General features: G+C 41.0%; 1 protein-coding gene across 1 annotated transcript; it reads left to right on the top strand.

Annotated features, from left to right (window-relative positions):
• Positions 1–10674: 10674 nt before the first annotated feature.
• Positions 10675–18610, top strand: LOC114605520 (hyaluronidase-4-like). Its single transcript, XM_077935596.1, has 4 exons — positions 10675–10759; positions 12622–13568; positions 14834–14923; positions 18179–18610. The coding sequence occupies exons 1-4, from the start codon at positions 10675–10677 to the stop codon at positions 18608–18610; spliced, it is 1554 nt and encodes a 517-aa protein (XP_077791722.1).
• Positions 18611–19251: the final 641 nt, after the last annotated feature.

The following is a 19251-nucleotide window of genomic DNA, read 5'->3' as shown; positions in this document are numbered from 1 at the left end:
TTACCAAACTCTTACTGTGGAGTGTTAGTCAGATTTTAATCAAAAGCAGGCAGACGTTTATTGACGGATGAATTCCCCAATACAAAGCAAATTACCCAAGAACCCAAGTATATTCATAAATCCATTTACTCTAAAATCAGCAAGTTGCGTATCCCATACAATTAACAGAACTGTGGAATAGTCTTGAGTGAATACTATACTGCAGAACTCTCCGAACTTTTCATGCTGGGGACCAATGCTTCTTTTCTAAAAAAAAAAATGTTTAGGGGTACTCTCATTTTGACTTAAAGAAAATCACCATTTTATAGGTCAGACCAGGGAAAATAAATACAGAAAATGGACAAAAGTACAAAGATTCACAAAATGTTTAGGGGTACACATACCCCTGCATCCCCCCAGAAGAAAAGCACTGCTGGGGACATACCTTTTAGATATGCATCATTTCATGACACCATAATTCAGCTTTATTAGCAAACTGGAGGTTAAACTAACCTCTTTCCAGCCCCGGGAGGAGCGCAGGGAGTGTTTGCACGACACAACTACACACTGCAGCCAACACAATGACGTGTCGCAACATACGGTTTGGAAAGCTCTGCTATACTGGGTCCAGGAGGATAATCCTCTCAGATTCTGTAAGAACAGGCTGAAGCTATTTCTCACTTTGAGATACCCAAATCTCCCAAAGATCTGTTAAGGAAGTCCTTTTAAAAAACTTTCTTCATGCAAAGCATATGTATCTCAGCTGCTATACAGAATTAGTGATAGTTTACCTGTTCTCAGAGGGCTTGAGATTGTCCTACTAAAGGGATATAAAAAGGTAAAGGGACCCCTGACCATTAGGTCCAGTTGTGACCGACTCTGGGGTTGTGGTGCTCATCTCGCTTTATTGGTTGAGGAAGCCGGCATACAGCTTCCAGGTCATGTGGCCAGCATGACTAAGCCGCTTCTGGCGAACCAGAGCAGCGCACGGAAATGCCGATTACCTTCCCGCCGGAGCGGTACCTATTTATCTACTTGCACTTTGACATGCTTTCAAACTGCTAGGTTGGCAGGAGCAGGGACCAAGCAACAGGAGCTCACCCCGTTGCGGGGTTTCAAACCGCCGACCTTCTGATCAGCAAGTCCTAGGTTCTGTGGTTTAACCCACAGCGCCACCCGCATCCCTTACCAAAGGGATATAGCTTAGCAGTAAAGGAACGCAGACACCAGTATCCCCAGTTAGGACTAATGCCAGTCACTACTGACGTCGATGGACTTGGTATAAGGCAGTTCCTATGTTGCTTGGTAGATAATTGTTTTATATGTCTTAGCAGAAGAGCTGGTACCCACCCCAGGTTATATCATTTGTGCCTTCAGGATACACTTATTATTATTATTATTTATTGAATTTAGATACCACCTTATACCTGGAGGTCTCAAAATTGCATGTAGTATAGTGATCATTGAAATGTGCATCCGTGGTGTGTCGTCGTTTTCAAAGTAACATCACCTTTATAAGAAAACACAAGCCTTGATCAATGATGTCTTGATCTGGTTTGCATGTAACACTAACACTAACTCTGTTGTAAAGTTCCTGAATTATCTATCTCATGTATCTGTTTCCACTCAGGTAACAAACCAGATCTCATTCACTGCCTCATTCATGGCGCAGAGGTTGCTGTCACTCCTCAATGCAAGGCATAAACAACACTTAGCTTCTTGGCTTCCTAGAAACTTCACCATTAAATAATGCCAAATACTCTACTCAACATAGCTCAGCATGTGAAAAATGGCACCAGACAAATGTTCTACCCAACATAAAAACCAGCACATCCCAGTTTTGCCTGCATTTGCCCATTTATGCCAGACATAGACAATGTGACTCTGACACAGCCCCCAGGCAGCATGGCCAATGCTCAGGGATGACAGAAGTTGCAATTCAGTCCAGCAACATCTGTAGGGTATCAAATTGGCTACCCTTGATTCATTACAACTTTCCCCCCATAAGAACAATGCAAGATTCACATTGTGGGTTAATATTAAAGGTGTCTACTGCAGCAAAATAAAGAAGTACATTCTTCATCAAATGTAAAAGGACTTATGGAATAAGGTGGCATTCCTCTGTTCTTGAGAATGGGCATCAATACTGTGGGATTTTTTTTCAGTTATAAGCTCTCTTTAAAGTTCAAGTTCTATATTCAATGGCCCCATTTGAACCATGTCTTTAAATCACTGTTATACCACTTTAACAGTCATGGCTTTCTCCAAAGCATCATGGGAACTGTAGCTTGTTAAGGGAGCTGAACATTCTTAGGAGACCCCTATTCTCCTCACAGAACTACAATTCCCAGAATTCCCTGGGAAGAGGGATTGATTGTTAAAATGGTTCCCCAACAATGTTTATGCCATTAACAAACTACAATTCTCAGGAGTCCTTGCAAGAAGCCATCATTGCTTAAAGTGATATGATGATGCTTTATGTGTATAATGCAGACCTTATAGCAAACTCCTTTTGCCTGCTTTCTAGCGGCTTTCTTTTACTTTGTCCAAAACCCCATTGTTGCCATTGCTAGTCTTAACTTTCATCATTCTGAAGTAAGATAAGAAATACTAAAGGACTTGAATTATTCGCAGTATTCATTTCCCAGTGTGCTATGATTTTGTAGAACCAAATCTCTTAGACTTCTCATATCTCCCACCTGCACATGTTCTTGGACTGCTTTTTGTGTGGTGCTAGCCCCTACATAAGACTTGTTTACAAGATTTTTCAGTGTGTTTGATGTTCTGTCATGTTCAGTATTTGCTCTATCCAGGTTGAAGAAGAAGAAAATCAGAAAATCTTCCCATCATTCATTCATATTGCAGCAATGAGGTTTACATGACTCTCTGAATCATACTGATCCTCTTCAGCTAAGACTCTTGTATTTTTAAGATTTCATAAGAGTTGAAATTTGAATTTGGTATTAATATATTTGCCTAATTTGACTATTGATTCTTTAGCTCATTAAACACTAAGAGCAGTATCCAGTGCATTTAAATTCATGTATCATACCTGGAGTCAACGGGAAATAATTCTCAAACAAAAACTTGTGATATTTTCCCTCCTCCTTGTCACAACTTTTTATTTTTTTCATATTCATTGGGTCAAAAGGAAGAAGGGGGATAACTCTCTGTCTCTCTTGTAGGAACTTCATTGCTTTTTCCTAGTGTTTATCCTAGCGAGAATTTTAATAATGGTTTCCTGTTGAAAATTGTAGCAGAAAAGATGAGTGAGTGTTCCAGTTTGCGAATGTTCTTCGGAACCTGAATGTCCCATGCGACTTTCACAGCTTCCGATTGGCTCCTGCGGCCAATCAGAAGCCGCACCTTGGTTTCCAAACGTTTTGGAAGTCGAACGGACTTCCGGAACGGATTCTGTTCAATTTCTGAGGTACCACTGTATTGCCCAACATGCTCCTTGATTAATTTCACCCCTGAAGAAACTGGGTGATTTGTAGAATCCAAGTTACACATTATCCCATGTGAGTTTTTCCACCCCCATCCAGAAGGACACCTGGAATTCCACCTGGAATTTGGGAGAGGGGGAAGATATCTCAAAATTCATCTGGTAGCAGCATTATTGTATTTTTTCTTACATGTATATCCAACCTTTCATCCATCCTGGAACACATGGTGGCATGCAAGTTGTCTCTCATCTGGGTAGCACTGACCAAACCGAGACCTGATTAACTTCAGGTAGACAGTGGTTTGACTGATGTTATAAGTCTCACTGAATTCGGTGACTTGTACTTCTGCATAGACATGCTTAGGATTGGCCTACACGAGTCATGGCTCATAATAGAACCGTAATGAATATTTTAAGGCGGTAATGGCCAGTTTAAACCAAGACACATAAGTGGGACTGACTTCAGTTAAATAGAGATTTAGCGAAAGTCTCCAGTTTTACTCTTTGCCCTGAGTCACCTCTGTAATGACATGTTTGGTGGAAAGCAAACAGAAAAAGGTTTGACATTCAACTTCTCTCTTCTGCATGGGATAGCTGGCATGACTGATGGCAAATCGGAAGGTAATCATAACTGTATTTTTCATTTAAAATGTGGACCTGTTCTTTTAGATCCAAGTTGGAAGTCTTGAAATTTATTTTACCTGTCTAGGGTTGACTTTTAGTATCCATTGTTTTTGGGGTTTTTTTAAAATCATGGTGCATTGCAAATTTAGCTAAACAAATTTGTTAGAAGTCCAAACTTGCTGGTGCCATTTCTGCCTTGGACAAAATTAATCCAAACTATTATTTTGAACAACATGGAATTTAATATACATCAGGAATTATATTCTTAGATCCTAGTGACAGCCCAACAATATAGCAAAGTGCTCTTAGATGCTACCTGCAAGAGACCTAAAGTTGGCAGTGGTAAGTAGTCTTGGGGAATAACTGTATTGCTGAGAATAATTCATTTTTCATTTCTGCGTTATGAACAACCCTGTGTTATTCCAAAGCTTGCACACCAAAATAGCAACTTTTGTACTTTAAGATTCAAATTTAACAGGTGCAACCTTCCAAACAGACGCAACCTTCAAAAATAAAATAAAATGTTACAATCTTCATTAAAGGGTGCAGACTACTCATTCGCTTCAAGTAGGTTGTTCCACTACCGCTCCCATTCTACATTTCCATTTCCCTTATCAAATTGGCACTCAATATTTCACAGCTATTGAGCACGCTCAATTCCTACAGTGCTTTCCCTCCCCCCATAGGTTTGTTTTAAAACTTTTCAAGTTTATGTCTGCAAATTTTGGGGTTAATACCTTTTCATTTTTTGGTGGCCCCATTTTGACTCTAATCCAGCCAGCACACACACCCTGAATTCAGGGAATGATGATCATTATGCCGTTCATTCCGCAATGTTTGCTCTTATTCCATTTTGCATGTGCTTCATCTGTTTAGATTTAGAAGGACGCAAAACCAATTAAAACATACAGGAGTCCTAGAGAGCCAATGTGGTGGGATGGCGATAGATTGTTGGACTGGGACCTGGGAGACCAGCGTTCAAATCTCCACTCAGCCATGGGTGACCATGGGCCAGTCACTGCCTCTCAGTCTAACCTACCTCACAGGTTGTTGTTGAGAATAAATGAGGAGGGGGAGAACAATCGATGCGATCTTGAGTTCCTGGGAGGAAAGGTGGGGTATGAACGGAATAAATAAATATACTGCAGTAGCACAAATGAAACTAAATTCTATATAGAATACATATTCAGATTATGACTGATGTTTGTCTGATTTCTCCCCCTTAAGAGAGCCACTGTGAAGAAGACCAAACCATGTTTCAGTATGCAATGGTAGCAGCCAGGATATTGCTAGCGCAAAATTGGAAAACACCTAACATCCCAACTATTAGAGAGTGGCAAACTAAGTTATTTGAGTACATAGAACTTGCAAAGATGACACAGAAGATCAGGCATCAGAAAAATACCAAATTTATTAATGATTGGAACAAATTTATTTCATATACAGAAGCAAACTTAGGAAATATTAAAATCACAGTAGGTGAAGCATAAAACCTGTGATGTAAAGATAATAGCTGTAAAAGGATACTGCAGAGGATAACATCGGGATATAGCTCAAACTGTGGTGGAGGGAAGTCAGATTAACAACACAACATGATTTAATGGTTTTTTGTGATTTATTCCTATTTATGCATCTTAGTTTTTCTTCTTTTTCCAAAGTTGTAAGTATATTGTTTATTTTTTGGTTGTTGCTTTTTCTTTTTGTTTTTTCTTTTCTTTTTTGATATGTCTGTGATTTTGGATGTATTATATGTATTTTATGCTGGAAATAAAGTTTTTGAGAAACTAAAAAAAAAAGAAAAAAAGAGAGAGCCAGTGTGGTGTAGTGGTTAAGAGCGGTAGTCACGTAATCTGGGGAACCGGGTTTGCGTCTCCGCTCCTCCACATGCAGCTGCTGGGTGACCTTGGGCCAGTCACACTTCTTTGAAGACTCTCAGCCCCACTCACCTCACAGAGTGTTTGTTGTGGGGGAGGAAGGGAAAGGAGATTGTTAGCCGCTTTGAGACTCCTGAAGGGGAGTGAAAGGCGGGATATCAAATCCAAACTCTTCTTCTTCTTCTTCTTAACAATCCATGTGAATTCCAATTACCCAAACCTTAAGATAGCTGTGATTCTGATTTCCAGAATTGACCGTGTGTTACTATGGCCAACAAGGAAACATTCAGATAAATGGGCTATTTAATTTGCCACATTTTAATGAAGCTCTTCCTCAAAGCAGCTCAGTCTAACTTGCATGGGATAATTCCATTTTATCTGCATAACACCCCTATGGGATAGAATAGGCTGATGAAGTAGGTTTGCTGAGGGCTGCCCAATGCAATTGATGGTTGAGTGGAGATTTGATCCCAGGACCCTGTTTCCAGTCCTAATATTCTCGCAATTGCACTAGAAGACCAACTTTCAACTAGGCATGTGAATATTGCATTTCCTCCTGAAGCATGATTGTCTAGCCTTGGGCAAAGTTTACCTTCTTGATTCAATGCATTTGAATAGTTTGTTACTGAAGCTGAACTCATATCCTCCAACATTTCTCCGATGAAAATAAGGATGTCCTACTTAATAATAATGATGATAATAATTTTATTATTTATACCCTTTTTCTGATGAAAATAAGGATGTCCTACTTAATAATAATAATAATGATAATAATTTTATTATTTATACCCTTTTCTCTGATGAAAATAAGGATGTCCTACTTAATAATAATAATGATAATAATAATAATTTTATTATTTATACCCTGCCCCTTTGACTGGGTGGCTTCCAACACCTATAAAAACATAAAATGTTTACAAATTTCTCTATACAAATTTCTCTATTCAAATGTCTTCTAAAGGTTATATAGTTACTTATCTCCTTGGTTCAGGGGTCACATAACCCTCCAATGAACATTTCTCCAGTGAAAATACAGATGCCCTAAGGAAAAGTGGGACATTCTGGGATCAATTCAGAAACTAGGACAGCATCTTTAAATCAGGGACTATCGCCGGAAGATATGGAGAGTTGGAGGGTCTGTGAACTGGGGCTATCATTTCAATAAGCATAGGAGCCAACTCCTAGGGGCTGAGGTTCCTTCACCTCCCAACTAGAATATTTGAGAACCACCCTACCCCAAGTTAATGGGCATTGCTATTAAAATGTACACATAATGTGATTGATGATGTGGGGTGGGGTTTACCTGCCCCCCCATATTTTATTCAAGTTGGCACCCATGGCAATAAGGGGTACATGTTCATTGCCTCACAGAAATAACAAACTGTCTACAATTATAGTTGATTGCCAAAATCTCTGCAGTGCAAGTACAATATATTCCAAAAAGTAGCTTAGTTTAGAATACAGTTGTACCTTGGGTTACAGACGCTTCAGGTTACAGACTCCGCTAACCCAGAAATAGTACCTCGGGTTAAGAACTCTGCTTCAGGGTGAGAACAGAAATCGCACGGCGGGAGTGGTTGGCCCCATTAGCTAAAGTGGTACCTCAGGTTAAGAACAGTTTCAGGTTAAGAACGGACCTCCAGAAGGAATTAAGTTCTTAACCTGAGGTACCACTGTACTGGCTAATTGTACAATTCTATACATGTCCATTCAGAAGCAAGTCCCAGTGAGTTCATTGGAGTCTGCTCCCAGGTTACTAAGTTCACAGTTTCTACTATGAGAAAGTAATACAGTGGTACCTTGGATCCCGAACGCCTTGCGAGTCGAACATTTTGGCTCCCGAACGCCGCAAACCTGGAAGTGAGTGTTCCGTTTTGCGAATGTTCTTTGGAAGCCAAATGTCTGACACAACTTCCGATTGCATATAAGAAGCTCCTGCAGCCAATCAGAAGCCGCGCCTTGGTTGTTGAACGTTTTTGGAAGTCGAACGGACTTCCGGAACGGATTCCGTTCGACAACCAAGGTACGACTGTACCGTATAAAAAGACTCAGCACCTGAAACTGATTGAAAATGATACCTTCCCAAAGGGTTACACATACTGTATTAGCAATCACACTCCAAACATATATTTTTTAATGAGACACTTGCAGAACACAATTCGTTAGGAAATCAGATACAGCTTTTATGTAGGGAACACATTTCTCTTTACATTACAGGAAAAGTCATTTCCTGTCAATCTGTGCCAGGTTCAGAGAGTGGGAGTGTTTGCAAATACAGGTTGTTCTAAAAATAAATTGGAAATGATAGTTTTGCATACAGAGAATGAGAGTCTGGAAACAATTTGGGGCTTCGGGAAAAAGCAACAACCATACCAACCTAAGCTTCTATAAAACACGGTTGCTCCAATCAAGATAAGGATGCAATAAGGATTCCATGCATAGAACATCTGCTGGTTTCAGATCCATAGGCAGAAACTAGATGTGCATTAGATGCCCATTTGAATGAGCATCTGAATGAAGCTGTTATCCATCTGTACTGAGTTACTTTCTATGGGCTTCAGGGAAGAGTGTTTGCCTTTATTGCATAAGATGAAGTCATTACCTCTTTATATTTTTATTGCACAAGATCAAGACATTACCTCTTTATATTTCAAGAAACGGCAATACCTTTTGCATAAGATTCAGGAATTGCTTTTTTTATATTTAAAGTGGCAACAGTACTTTTTTAAATTTCCTGTTAACAGCATAATACATGTGCCATTTTCACTGCAAGGTCATTTGGTACTTGGCAATTGCATTCAAAATCCCCCTTGCAAGCACTTATGCTACGCCTGCCATATGTCTGGAATTTTCCGGATATTGCCAGCTTTTGTCCACGAAAAACAGCGTCTGGGTGGAATTTTCAGAAGTCGGTTAAAATGTCTGGGGAAACCAGAAGTGGGTTGTTGGGTTTTTTGGCGAATTTCCTTAAAAAATAAGCTTAAAAACTTCAATTTTTACTTTTTGAAATATGACAACCCTAAATTATGCACATTTGCAGCTGAGGTTTTCTATCAGTAGCTCCTCAGCTGCAGGGAATGCCGTCTGACTCAGTCACCATGGGGGATGGTAGAATCTGCCAATTTCACTTTGAGAATTTCCCATTTTCCTCATCTTGAATCCAGTTTCCACCCCACCCCCCATACACAGTTTTTCACCTTTTGGTAGCAATTGACAATTTTAAAAAATCAAAACCTTTATGAAAACTCGTCGGCATTTTAGTACGAATTTCTCATAAAAACATTGAGGTACGCAGTTTTGACAAATCTACACATTTTTGCAAAGCAATTTCCCCTAATATAATGTGTTTGTACATGTTCTTTTCACACACCTATGCATTTATATGCGTGCACATTTTACCCCATTTGTTCACATTACTTGGCTGGGGAACTGCATTGCAAAATTCATAGAAATGCAAATCTCAAAGGTTAGCTGTGTTTTTGGTTTACTCAGAGGTATTGAGCTCAATGGGACTTTCTCCCAAGTAAGTATGCATAGGTAGCTTTAATTTCTATTGAACTCCTACTTCTTTAGCAATGTTTTTCTTGGCTAGTATAGGCCCACATAACACACACAGTTATTATTTCCTTCTTGATCTGTACTTTTAATTGTAGTTCACCCCCCCTTTTCTGTTTATTACACTCTGGAATGTCTCTCTGCCCTTATTCCTTATTCCCTTAGAGACCTCTCCCCTAAGCAGAAGATTAGTCTTTGTTCTGCTTAGTTCCTCCTGTCACTTAGATTAACCTCTAAGCCACATTGAATTTGGAAAATACTTCTTAGTTTCAGCTGTATTCCAGTTTCCATTAACATGGAAAAGACCAAACACACACACACACACATGCAAAACTGCACAATTTACTGACACTCTCTTTTACTGTATGTAGTAGCAGAAATTAAACCAGCAGCCACATTAAATTGAGATTCCTTATCACTGCCAATTAGGGACACGGGTGGCGCTGTGGGTTAAACCACAGAGCCTAGGACTTGCCGATCAGAAGGTTGGCGGTTCGAATCCCCGCGATGGGGTGAGCTCCCGTTGCTCGGTCCCTGCTCCTGCCAACCTAGCGGTTCGAAAGCACATCAAAGTGCAAGTAGATAAATAGTCGGCCACGACTGGACCTAATGGTCAGGGGCCCCTTTACCTTCACCTTTATCTATGAGCACAACAAAGGATCTTGCCTAAATCATCATGTGCTGTTTTGTTTTCCTATCCAAATGTTCCTGTTCATAGCCTGGAACAATGCGGCTTCCTATTATCAGTCATCAGTTGTTCACTGCATAACCTCGAGGTGAGTAACTTCTCCCTGTTGTGCTCGAGCCTCAAGGTGCAAGACATTCACTGCAGTGCTACGCCATTAGGGCATTTTGTCGTTATCTTCTCATCACTTCATTGCATGTGCAGAAAGCTCACGGCATCGCTATGCATTATTCACAGCTAGAAGTAGTTGCAGGAACATTTGTCTTAGCAAGAGGAAGTGATATTAATGTAGCCCAGCGTAAAAGGGGGGGGGGGATGGCAGGTCAGTGTTTGAAAAGAATGTGTTGGAGCAGGAGGGAAAAAAACACTATGAAAGGAGGCAGCACTCAACAGTCCCAGGAACTCCTCAGAACTCCTCCACCTTTTAAAAGTATATTTTTCTCGCTGGATTTGATCTAGGAGATCTTACAGCCGCTATTCTATCAAAACAGAATTCATTACCTCCCAGTGCCATGGATGACCAAAGCAAATCTCTGCAGTTAGCTACAGTTTATCCCGTGCAATCGATCACCTGTGATGAAATCTGGGGAAATGGATGTAAGGGGGTTGATAGCAGTCGGAGCAAAAAGCAGAAGATATGGAGTTGACTATGAGCTTATAATGGGAGGAAGGTTGCACTATGATCCCACAGATGGCAAATGACATCGCTTTAAATTATTACATTTTCCTTTGGGTGTTGTAGATCAATTCCTCTTGACAGCTGGGTAAAAAATTTGATCTATTTATAAAGCTCAGATGATGTTATGCTTGCTTGTAGCTACTCCACCCTGACATAAGAGCAGAGGTCATAGTCGTTCGCCAGGGGCAGTTCTGAAAATGTTTGTTTTCTGTTTCAAAACCCAGTGTTAAAAAAGCCATATATTTTTAAACAGAGGCATTCCCGTGCCACTTTGGTATGTTATTACTGTTTAGTAAGTACCCAAATTAACAGAAACCCATTCATCTAAGTCCAAACACTTGTCCTTAAATAGCTTTGTTTTATTTAAATGGCCCATGAAATAGACCGGCAGTGACATCCAGTGGCAAAATTGAACAGCTACAACTTGGTGTGGAGTAAAGTGCCGCAATTTCTAGGCCCGGATTTGTGACTTTCAGGCATGGGTTCAAGCAGGGTTTGGGTTTTTTGTTTTGTCCTACCACCTTCACTGGGGAAACCTGCTTTTTACCGCTGAACTGGAACAATAGTCAATTGGGTTTTCTGCAGGTTGACACCCGTTCCGTGGTAAACAGTGGGTTTTCCCAGGGAAAGCAGCAGGTCAAAACCCACCACAAAATCTTGCTGAGACCTGTGCCTAGTTATCACGGCAGAAATAATTTTGTTTATTTGTGTTTTAAAAACATTTATGTTTTCATATATGTTGGAAGCTGCCCAGAGTGGCTGGGGCAACCCGGTCAGATGGACAGGGTATAACAACAACAACAACAACAGAATAGGACATCCCTATTTCCCTCAGATAAATGTTGGAGGGTATTCTATTTTCCAGGGACAGTCGCAGGTTTACAGAAGCCATCCTGGTTTCTCATTTGATCCTGGAATGTCCCATTTTTCCTTAGGACATTCCTATTTTCATTGGAGAAATATTGGAGGGGAGGTCTCTATTTTCATCAGAGAAATGTTGGAGGGTATGCCAATGGCCCCTTTTTCTTTGTAAAATTATTATTATTATTAATTGAATTTATGTACCGTTCTACAGTGGTGCCTCGCAAGACAAAATTAATTCGTTCCGCAAGTTTTGTCGTCTTGCGATTTTTTTCGTCTTGTGAAGCACGGTGTCGGGAAAGTTTTGGAAAAGCTTCAAAAATCACCAAAGTCTTTAAAAACCTCAAAAAAAGGCTACCACACTGCGTTCTATGAGTTGCTCCTCGAAGTCAAGTCGCAACTGTATTAACGGTGTTAAGAAAAAGGAAACAAACTTGCAAGACGTTTCCGTCTTGCGAAGCAAGCCCATAGGGAAAATCGTCTTGCGAAGCAGCTCAAAAAACAAAAAACCCTTTCGTCTAGCGAGTTTTTTGTCTTGCGAGGCATTCGTCTTGCGAGGTACCACTGTATACCTGGAGGTCTCAAGGTGGTTCACAGAACAAAATCAGAATATAAAACCACAAAATATATAATCAAAATAAAAACAACCCAATAACACTCCCAAAAAACCCACCACATTTTAAAAGAGCATAGGATGTCAATCAAATCAGCCATGATACTCTCCTGAAAGTTTCTGAAACTGTGGGAGCCAAAGATCACCTCTGGCTTAGGTGTTATATTCAGCTTTAGATAGGTTTACTGTTTTAGATAGTTTTTGTAGTTCTTTATTGTTATTGTTATTGTTAATTCTCATTTTATTTTACTTTGCACTTGGTAAAGTTGGGAGATGTACTTGCAAAAGCTTCTCCTATAACGACAGCCATATTGAAAACCCAAATATTGCTATCTATTATCCAGCAGGTCCACTTCACAACTTGGATACATATGACATTTGTGTGGAGTTCTACTTTCGCCATGAAGCCAGCTCAGCTCCCTGTTTTCCGAAGGAAGCCTTTTGTGGCGGCCTGGAATGCGCCGACGGATCATTGCTCCATCCGATACAACGTAACGATTAACCTGGAAATGTTCCACGTGACTGGAAGCCCGTTTGCCAAAGCGAGAGCGCAGAACGTGACGATATTTTATGTCAACAGGCTAGGATATTATCCATGGTACACTCCACAGGAAATCCCTGTCAATGGCGGCCTCCCTCAGAATTTCAGCTTGCAAATGCATCTGGAAAAAGCTCTCCAAGACATTGACTACTACATTCCCGATAAAGATTTCACTGGGCTAGCAGTCATAGACTGGGAACACTGGAGGCCGCAATGGGACCGCAACTGGAATACAAAGGATATTTACAGGAGGCAGTCGAGAAAACTAATTTCCGAAATGCACGAAAATGTTTCGGCAAACGCCGTTGAGCATCTAGCTAAGCTTTCCTTTGAGCAATGTGCTAAGGCGTTCATGAAAGAGACAATTGAGCTGGGGATTAAAAGTAGGCCCAAGGGCTTGTGGGGATACTACTTGTATCCTGACTGCCACAATTACAATTTCCATGACCAGAACTATAGTGGTTCCTGTCCAGAAAATGAGGTTTTGAGGAACAATGAACTGTCATGGCTGTGGAACAGCAGCGCAGCCCTGTATCCTTCCATTGGCATTAAGAAATGCCTTGGAAACAGTGAAAATATCTTACGCTTTTCACAGTTTAGGGTGAACGAATCTATGAGGATTTCCATGATGACATCACATGGTTATGCTCTCCCAGTATTTGTATATACCCGACTAGACTATAGGGACGAACCTTTGCTATTTCTTTCCAAGGTAAGCTATTTGGGGGGAAAGTAGCAACTGCTATGTTAGACCTTATACTAGGTTTAGTATAAGGTAAAATAAAAAGGTAAAGGACCCTTTTACCAGTCAAAATCCAGTCAAAAGCGACTATGGGGTTGCAGCACTCATCTCGCTTTCAGGCCGAGGAAGCCGGCATTTGTCCGCAGACAGCTTTCCAGGTCATGTGGAACCAGAGCGCACAGAAACACCGTTTACCTTCCCGCTGCAGTGGTACCTATTTATCTACTTTCGCTGGCGTGCTTTCGGACTGCTAGGTTGGCAGGAGCTTGGGCAGAGCAACGGGAGCTCACCCCGTCACAGGGATTTGAACCGCTGACCTTCCGATAGGCAAGCCCAAGAGGCTCAGTGGTACAACCCCATAGTCGCCTTTGACTGGACTTAACCATCCAGGGGTCCTTTACCTGTTTAGTATAATGAGTCCTGAACTAGGAAAACCTTCTTCATATTTTACCTCGGCCAAGAACTCAAGAGATGGACTTAAGCAACAAATTATTTTTCCACCATAGCCATTCATCTTTAATAGGGGTATAATAATAATTTTGGCTTTTGTAGAACAAACAAACGGAAAAAAACACCTTTAGATAATGTCTGCGAACTGTTTTATATGTTCAGGAAAAAAACAATATATAAATGCTAAGCATTATTTCACATTTCACAGAAAGGCTTAGTGCATTAGACTTGGGCATATAATCATTTATTTGAGTTGACTGTGTTAACAAACTTCATTTTGCACTCTTCTCCAGAGTATTTAGACTGTTACAAATTGATTTTTAAACCGGGGTTTTCACTACACTGGGGTAATAGATGAGAAGAGCCTATTATAGGCCTTCGTTTGCTATATTTAAGGTAATTCCAGGAAGGAGTGAAGATTTTGAGTGTTGCAGTTTGCCCCAAGACCTTCCAATACAACAACAGGCCTCCTGCTGCATTATGGGAAATGTGACCCCAGAGTACAGAAATACAAGGGGGCATCCAACTAAGTCATTATTCCAGTTTTACAATTCTAAAAAAGAAGGCCTATGTGTTAGCTCATAATACTTGGATTATTATTTTCTTTGATTTTTGAAAGAGTCAAGTAAACCTACTACTAGGCTGTAGACTAGTTCCTTGAAGAGTAGCCCCTTGTCCACATGGCCCATTTATCAGTTTTTTATCTGTTTCCCCATCTTTAGCAAAATTTGTTGCGAATAAACAGTAATAGACACTGATGATGTTTCCTTCTGTTTCCAATATAGCAAGATCTTGTTAGCACCATTGGAGAAAGCGCTGCCTTAGGAGCTGCGGGAATTGTTATTTGGGGAGACATGAATTTAACGTCATCTGAGGTAAACCCATGCCTTGATTCTTCCTTGAGGATATTATTTAATCTAGTAGACAGAATTTCTATTGTATGCCATTCAATTTTATTTTCTTTTATTTCATTTATCTTTTGTGGTGCAGTTTATCTGACAACTCATCCATAGCTAGCTGGTCAATAGCATATGGAATTTCTTCTTGGCTGGTGCTAGGACGTGTTCATGGGTCACCAATAGGAAGGAGAGAGTGGCTGAGATTTAAGTTTTGAATAACTGTATCTGTTTAAGAATTGGCATGTCTTTTTGCCCAGATGGACAGATACTTGAAGTAAGAGAAGGCGACTTTCTTCTTATAGTCAACAAGGCAGGTCATCTGTAATACAGTGGTACCTTGGTTCTCAAACTTAACCTCTTCCAGAAGTCCGTTCCAAAACCAAAGCATTCCAAAACCAAGGTGCACTTTCCAATAGAAAGTACTGCAAAATGAATAAGTCCATTCCAGACTTTTAAAAACAACCCCTAAAACAACAATTTAACATGAATTTTACTATCTAACGAGAACAATGATCCATAAAATGAAAGCAATAATCAATGTACAGCACTATAAAATAAATGAGACAGTATTGTAGATGATAAAAATTTTATTTTTATTTTTCCCTGCACTGATGATAGTCATGGTTTGGATGGGGGGCTTTTATCCATTTCCACAGTCACTCAATCAATCAATCAATCAATCAATCAATCAATCAGTAGCTGAACTGGGTTCCACACAGTCACAAAAACAAATTAACCGAAAAAGCCTTAAAAACAAAAACGCAAAATAAACAGCAAAAACAAAAGCGCCAAACTTAATCCATTCTGGAAGTCCATTTGACTTCCAAAATGTTCAAAAACCAAGGCACACCTTCTGATTGGTGCAGGTGCCCTGGAAACAATAATAACAACTGCATTGGACGTTCAAAACTTTCAAAAATCGTTCAAAAACCAGAACATTTACTTCCAGGTTTTCGGAGTTTGAGAACCAAAGTGTTTGAGAACCAAGGTACCACTATATAGACTTTAATTGCTTCCTGCCTTATTCTCCACTTCAACTATTAATTGCCCCCACTTCCCTTACTTCCATATATCATCTGTTATCTAATTCCTTTAGTTTGCTTAGCTTGGATTGATTTTTCCAGCCCTATCTTCTAGAACAGAGGTAGGCAGCCTATGGTCCACCAGATGTTGTTGGGCTCCAACACCCACCAGCATGGCCAATGGCCATGCATTATGGGCCTTGTAGTCCAGCAATATCTAGAGCAGTGTATCTCAAAGTTGGATCTTCAGCTGTTGTTGGACCACAGCCCTCATTACCCTTAACTACTGGTCCTGCTAGCATCCAGAGGCAGCGTTTTTGTTGCTGTTGTTGTTAGATTTTCATCCCACTCTTCCAAAAAAGCCTAGAATAGCAAACAACAAAGCAATCAAAGCAGTACCTTGTAAAAATACACACAACCCCCCCAAAAAAATTACCTCACAAGTAATAATTTCAAAGTTGTCAGAAACAATCTCTGTCAGCCAACAAACCCTAGGGTTTTTGATTTCTGCCTAAATGTTACAATGCACCTTCCCAGCATTCTGTAAGTGGGGCCCACTACCAAGAAGGCCCTGTTGTGGGTCAATCAATGTCAGGGGCGCCGACTTGAGCCCCAGGTTGTGGGTGCCCAGTGGCGCATGATGTGACATCATGGCATCACATTGCGCTGTGATGTCATGACATCATGCGCACCACAGCAGTGCTTGGTGACCCTGGAAGCCATATTGGAGGCCCCATAGTGTGGGTGCTGATGGGACGTGGGTGGTGCTGTGGGTTAAACCACTGAGCCTAGGACTTGCCGATCAGAAGGTCGGCGGTTCGAATCCCCGCGACGGGGTGAGCTCCCAATGCTCGGTCCCTGCTCCTGCCAACCTAGCAGTTCGAAAGCACATCAAAGTGCAAGTAGATAAATAGGTACCACTCCAGCGGGAAGGTAAACAGTGTTTCTGTGCGCTGCTCTGGTTCGCCAGAAGCGGCTTAGTCATGTTGGCCACATGACCCGGAAACTGTACGCCGGCTCCCTCAGCCAATAAAGCGAGATGAGCGCCGCAACCCCAGAGTCGGTCACGACTGGACCTAATAGTCAGGGGTCCCTTTACCTTAACCCTGGGTGCTGAGCACCCACAACAAAAAAAATTGTGGCTACTTGTGCCCCAAGGACTCCCTATAGTTTAAGGTTACCAGATTTTTTCCAATGAATCCAGGGACACTTTTCAACTTCAGTTGAAGGGGATGGATTTTGTCAGGGACTGATTTGTAAATCCGGGACTGTCCCCAGGAAACGGGGAAGTCTGGTAACCTTACTATAGTTGGCACCAGTGATCAATGCCATCTGGTCAGCAAATTGTGGTGGCCCCACCAATAGGGTCCCCCTGCCAATTCTAAGGCTCAATATCTTAAGACCTGAGCTTACAGTGATACCTCATGTTACAGATGCTTCAGGTTACAGACTCCGCTAACTCAGAAATAGCACCTCGGGTTAAGAACTTTGCTTCAGGATGAGAACAGACCTCCAGAACGAATTAAGTTCTTAACCCGAGGTACTACTGTATAGCATAAGGCTCCTATAGTTTTTATACCTGAGTAGATGAGATAATTTAAACAAGTGTAGCTTGTCATTCCTTAGTGTTGCAGGGGTATAAAAAGTAAAAAACAACAACACAAGATAGTAAAAAACAAAACAAAACCTTAAGTATTGAACAGTACTGAACAGCAAAACAGTTATGACATAATCAAACCAAATCAGTTGTAATCTTTGTCTAAAGAGAAATCATACTTTCCTTTTATGTCCCGTCCTCACCCACCCTCCACTGTGTTTTCTTCTGCACTATTCATAATGTTCACAATGAACACAGCTAGACTTCCATCTTCTGTATCTTCAAAATTGCCTAGAACAGGAAATTTCAGTAGCTGCAGCTTTCCTCACCCTTTAATGCCAAGCCTTGCCTGCCAAAATCATTTTTTCTCCTCAGCGGCTAAGGAATTAGGACACTTGCTCTTCCTTATGTAAGAGCATCCGATTGGCAGGAGAAACGTCAAATTCATCTGGAAAGGCATTGTTAGAAATCGAAAAGTTTCTACTGATCTCATGGGCTTTTGAGGTGTCATGCAATATAGGCACCATTTTACTATGCTGAATTGATGTGAATTGAGAAGGGCATGCCTTCACACAATTTGCAACCTCTTATTTTTCTTCTTGCTCCGTCCAGGTCAACTGCACAAAGGTGAAACAATTCGTTGCTTCCGAGTTGGGCTTCTACATCATCAATGTAACCAAAGCGGCCGAGGTGTGCAGCTGGCATCTTTGTCACAACAACGGGAGGTGTGTTCGAAGGAACTGGAAAGCCTTAGATTACCTCCATTTAAATCCTCAGAACTTCCAAATAGAAGCGTCAGGCGGCCTGGGCTTTACTGTGAGAGGGGAAGCATCGCCTGTTGACCTTCGAATAATGGCAGAGAAATTCGCCTGCCATTGTTACCAAGGGTTTGAAGGCGCTGATTGCAGGGGAATGAAGACTACGGGCAGCCAACCAGGAGATTCTGCCAATTTACTCCCATCTGGAATAGTAGTTGTGATAAATTTGACTTCTTTAATCTTTTTAATGCCTGAGACTTCCATCCTAAGAGTCAAATTGCAATGAGTCTATCACATCAGAGGAATTAAAAATCAATTGCCCTATGCCTTTTTACCTCCGAAGCAACATGCATAGGAGGCTAGGCACCGACAATATTGAGCAAGATAAAAACTTCCTCACATGAATTAGCTGTATCATATGGAGAGATTAAAAGATACCAAAAACACCATTGGCTTGCTGAAATGTTTGACAGTGTCACAAAACTATTAATGTGATAGAGGTGATCAACACAACAAGCCATTGCCCATTGTTTTTCAGCTGAAACCATTTCAGATGGCCTGGTGAAATGTGTAGACCAGCTGTCCACATTGGCACAATTTTTTTTGGGGGGGGGGAGGGGCTTCTGAGTGATCCATTCCCCTTTCAATCCCCTCACAATGCCAGTTTGACATGAATATGTTGATATGGACTTAGATCCTAATAAACAGAACTTGCAGCTTGATCCTATACGTGTCTGTGCAAAAGCAAACTCTTGCTAGTCCCAGGCTAAGGGAAGAAGGTGCTTGATCTGAATTTTTGCAGCAGACCAACCTGATCCATTGTTCCTAAACTTTTTTTGTGGACCGGAATGCAACTTCCCATAGAATCACACAAGTCTCTGGATTTTGCAGCACAGTTTTGGTGCATAAAAGTGCGAACAATTGATT

The sequence above is a fragment of the Podarcis muralis genome, chromosome 10, assembly GCF_964188315.1.
Source record: "Podarcis muralis chromosome 10, rPodMur119.hap1.1, whole genome shotgun sequence".
Lineage (NCBI taxonomy): Eukaryota > Metazoa > Chordata > Lepidosauria > Squamata > Lacertidae > Podarcis > Podarcis muralis.
Note: the sequence above shows the minus strand (reverse complement) of the source record. Positions and strands in the feature narration are given on the sequence as shown.

Excerpts from the sequence above, each read along its gene's own strand:
- LOC114605520 (XM_077935596.1), top strand. The coding sequence starts at position 10,675 with ATGGATGACCAAAGCAAATCTCTGCAGTTAGCTACAGTTTATCCCGTG. Across the intron at positions 10,760-12,621 it reads TGAAATCTGGGGAAATGGAT|CCATATTGAAAACCCAAATA; the intron begins GTAAGGGGGTTG and ends CTATAACGACAG. Across the intron at positions 14,924-18,178 it reads TGAATTTAACGTCATCTGAG|GTCAACTGCACAAAGGTGAA; the intron begins GTAAACCCATGC and ends TGCTCCGTCCAG.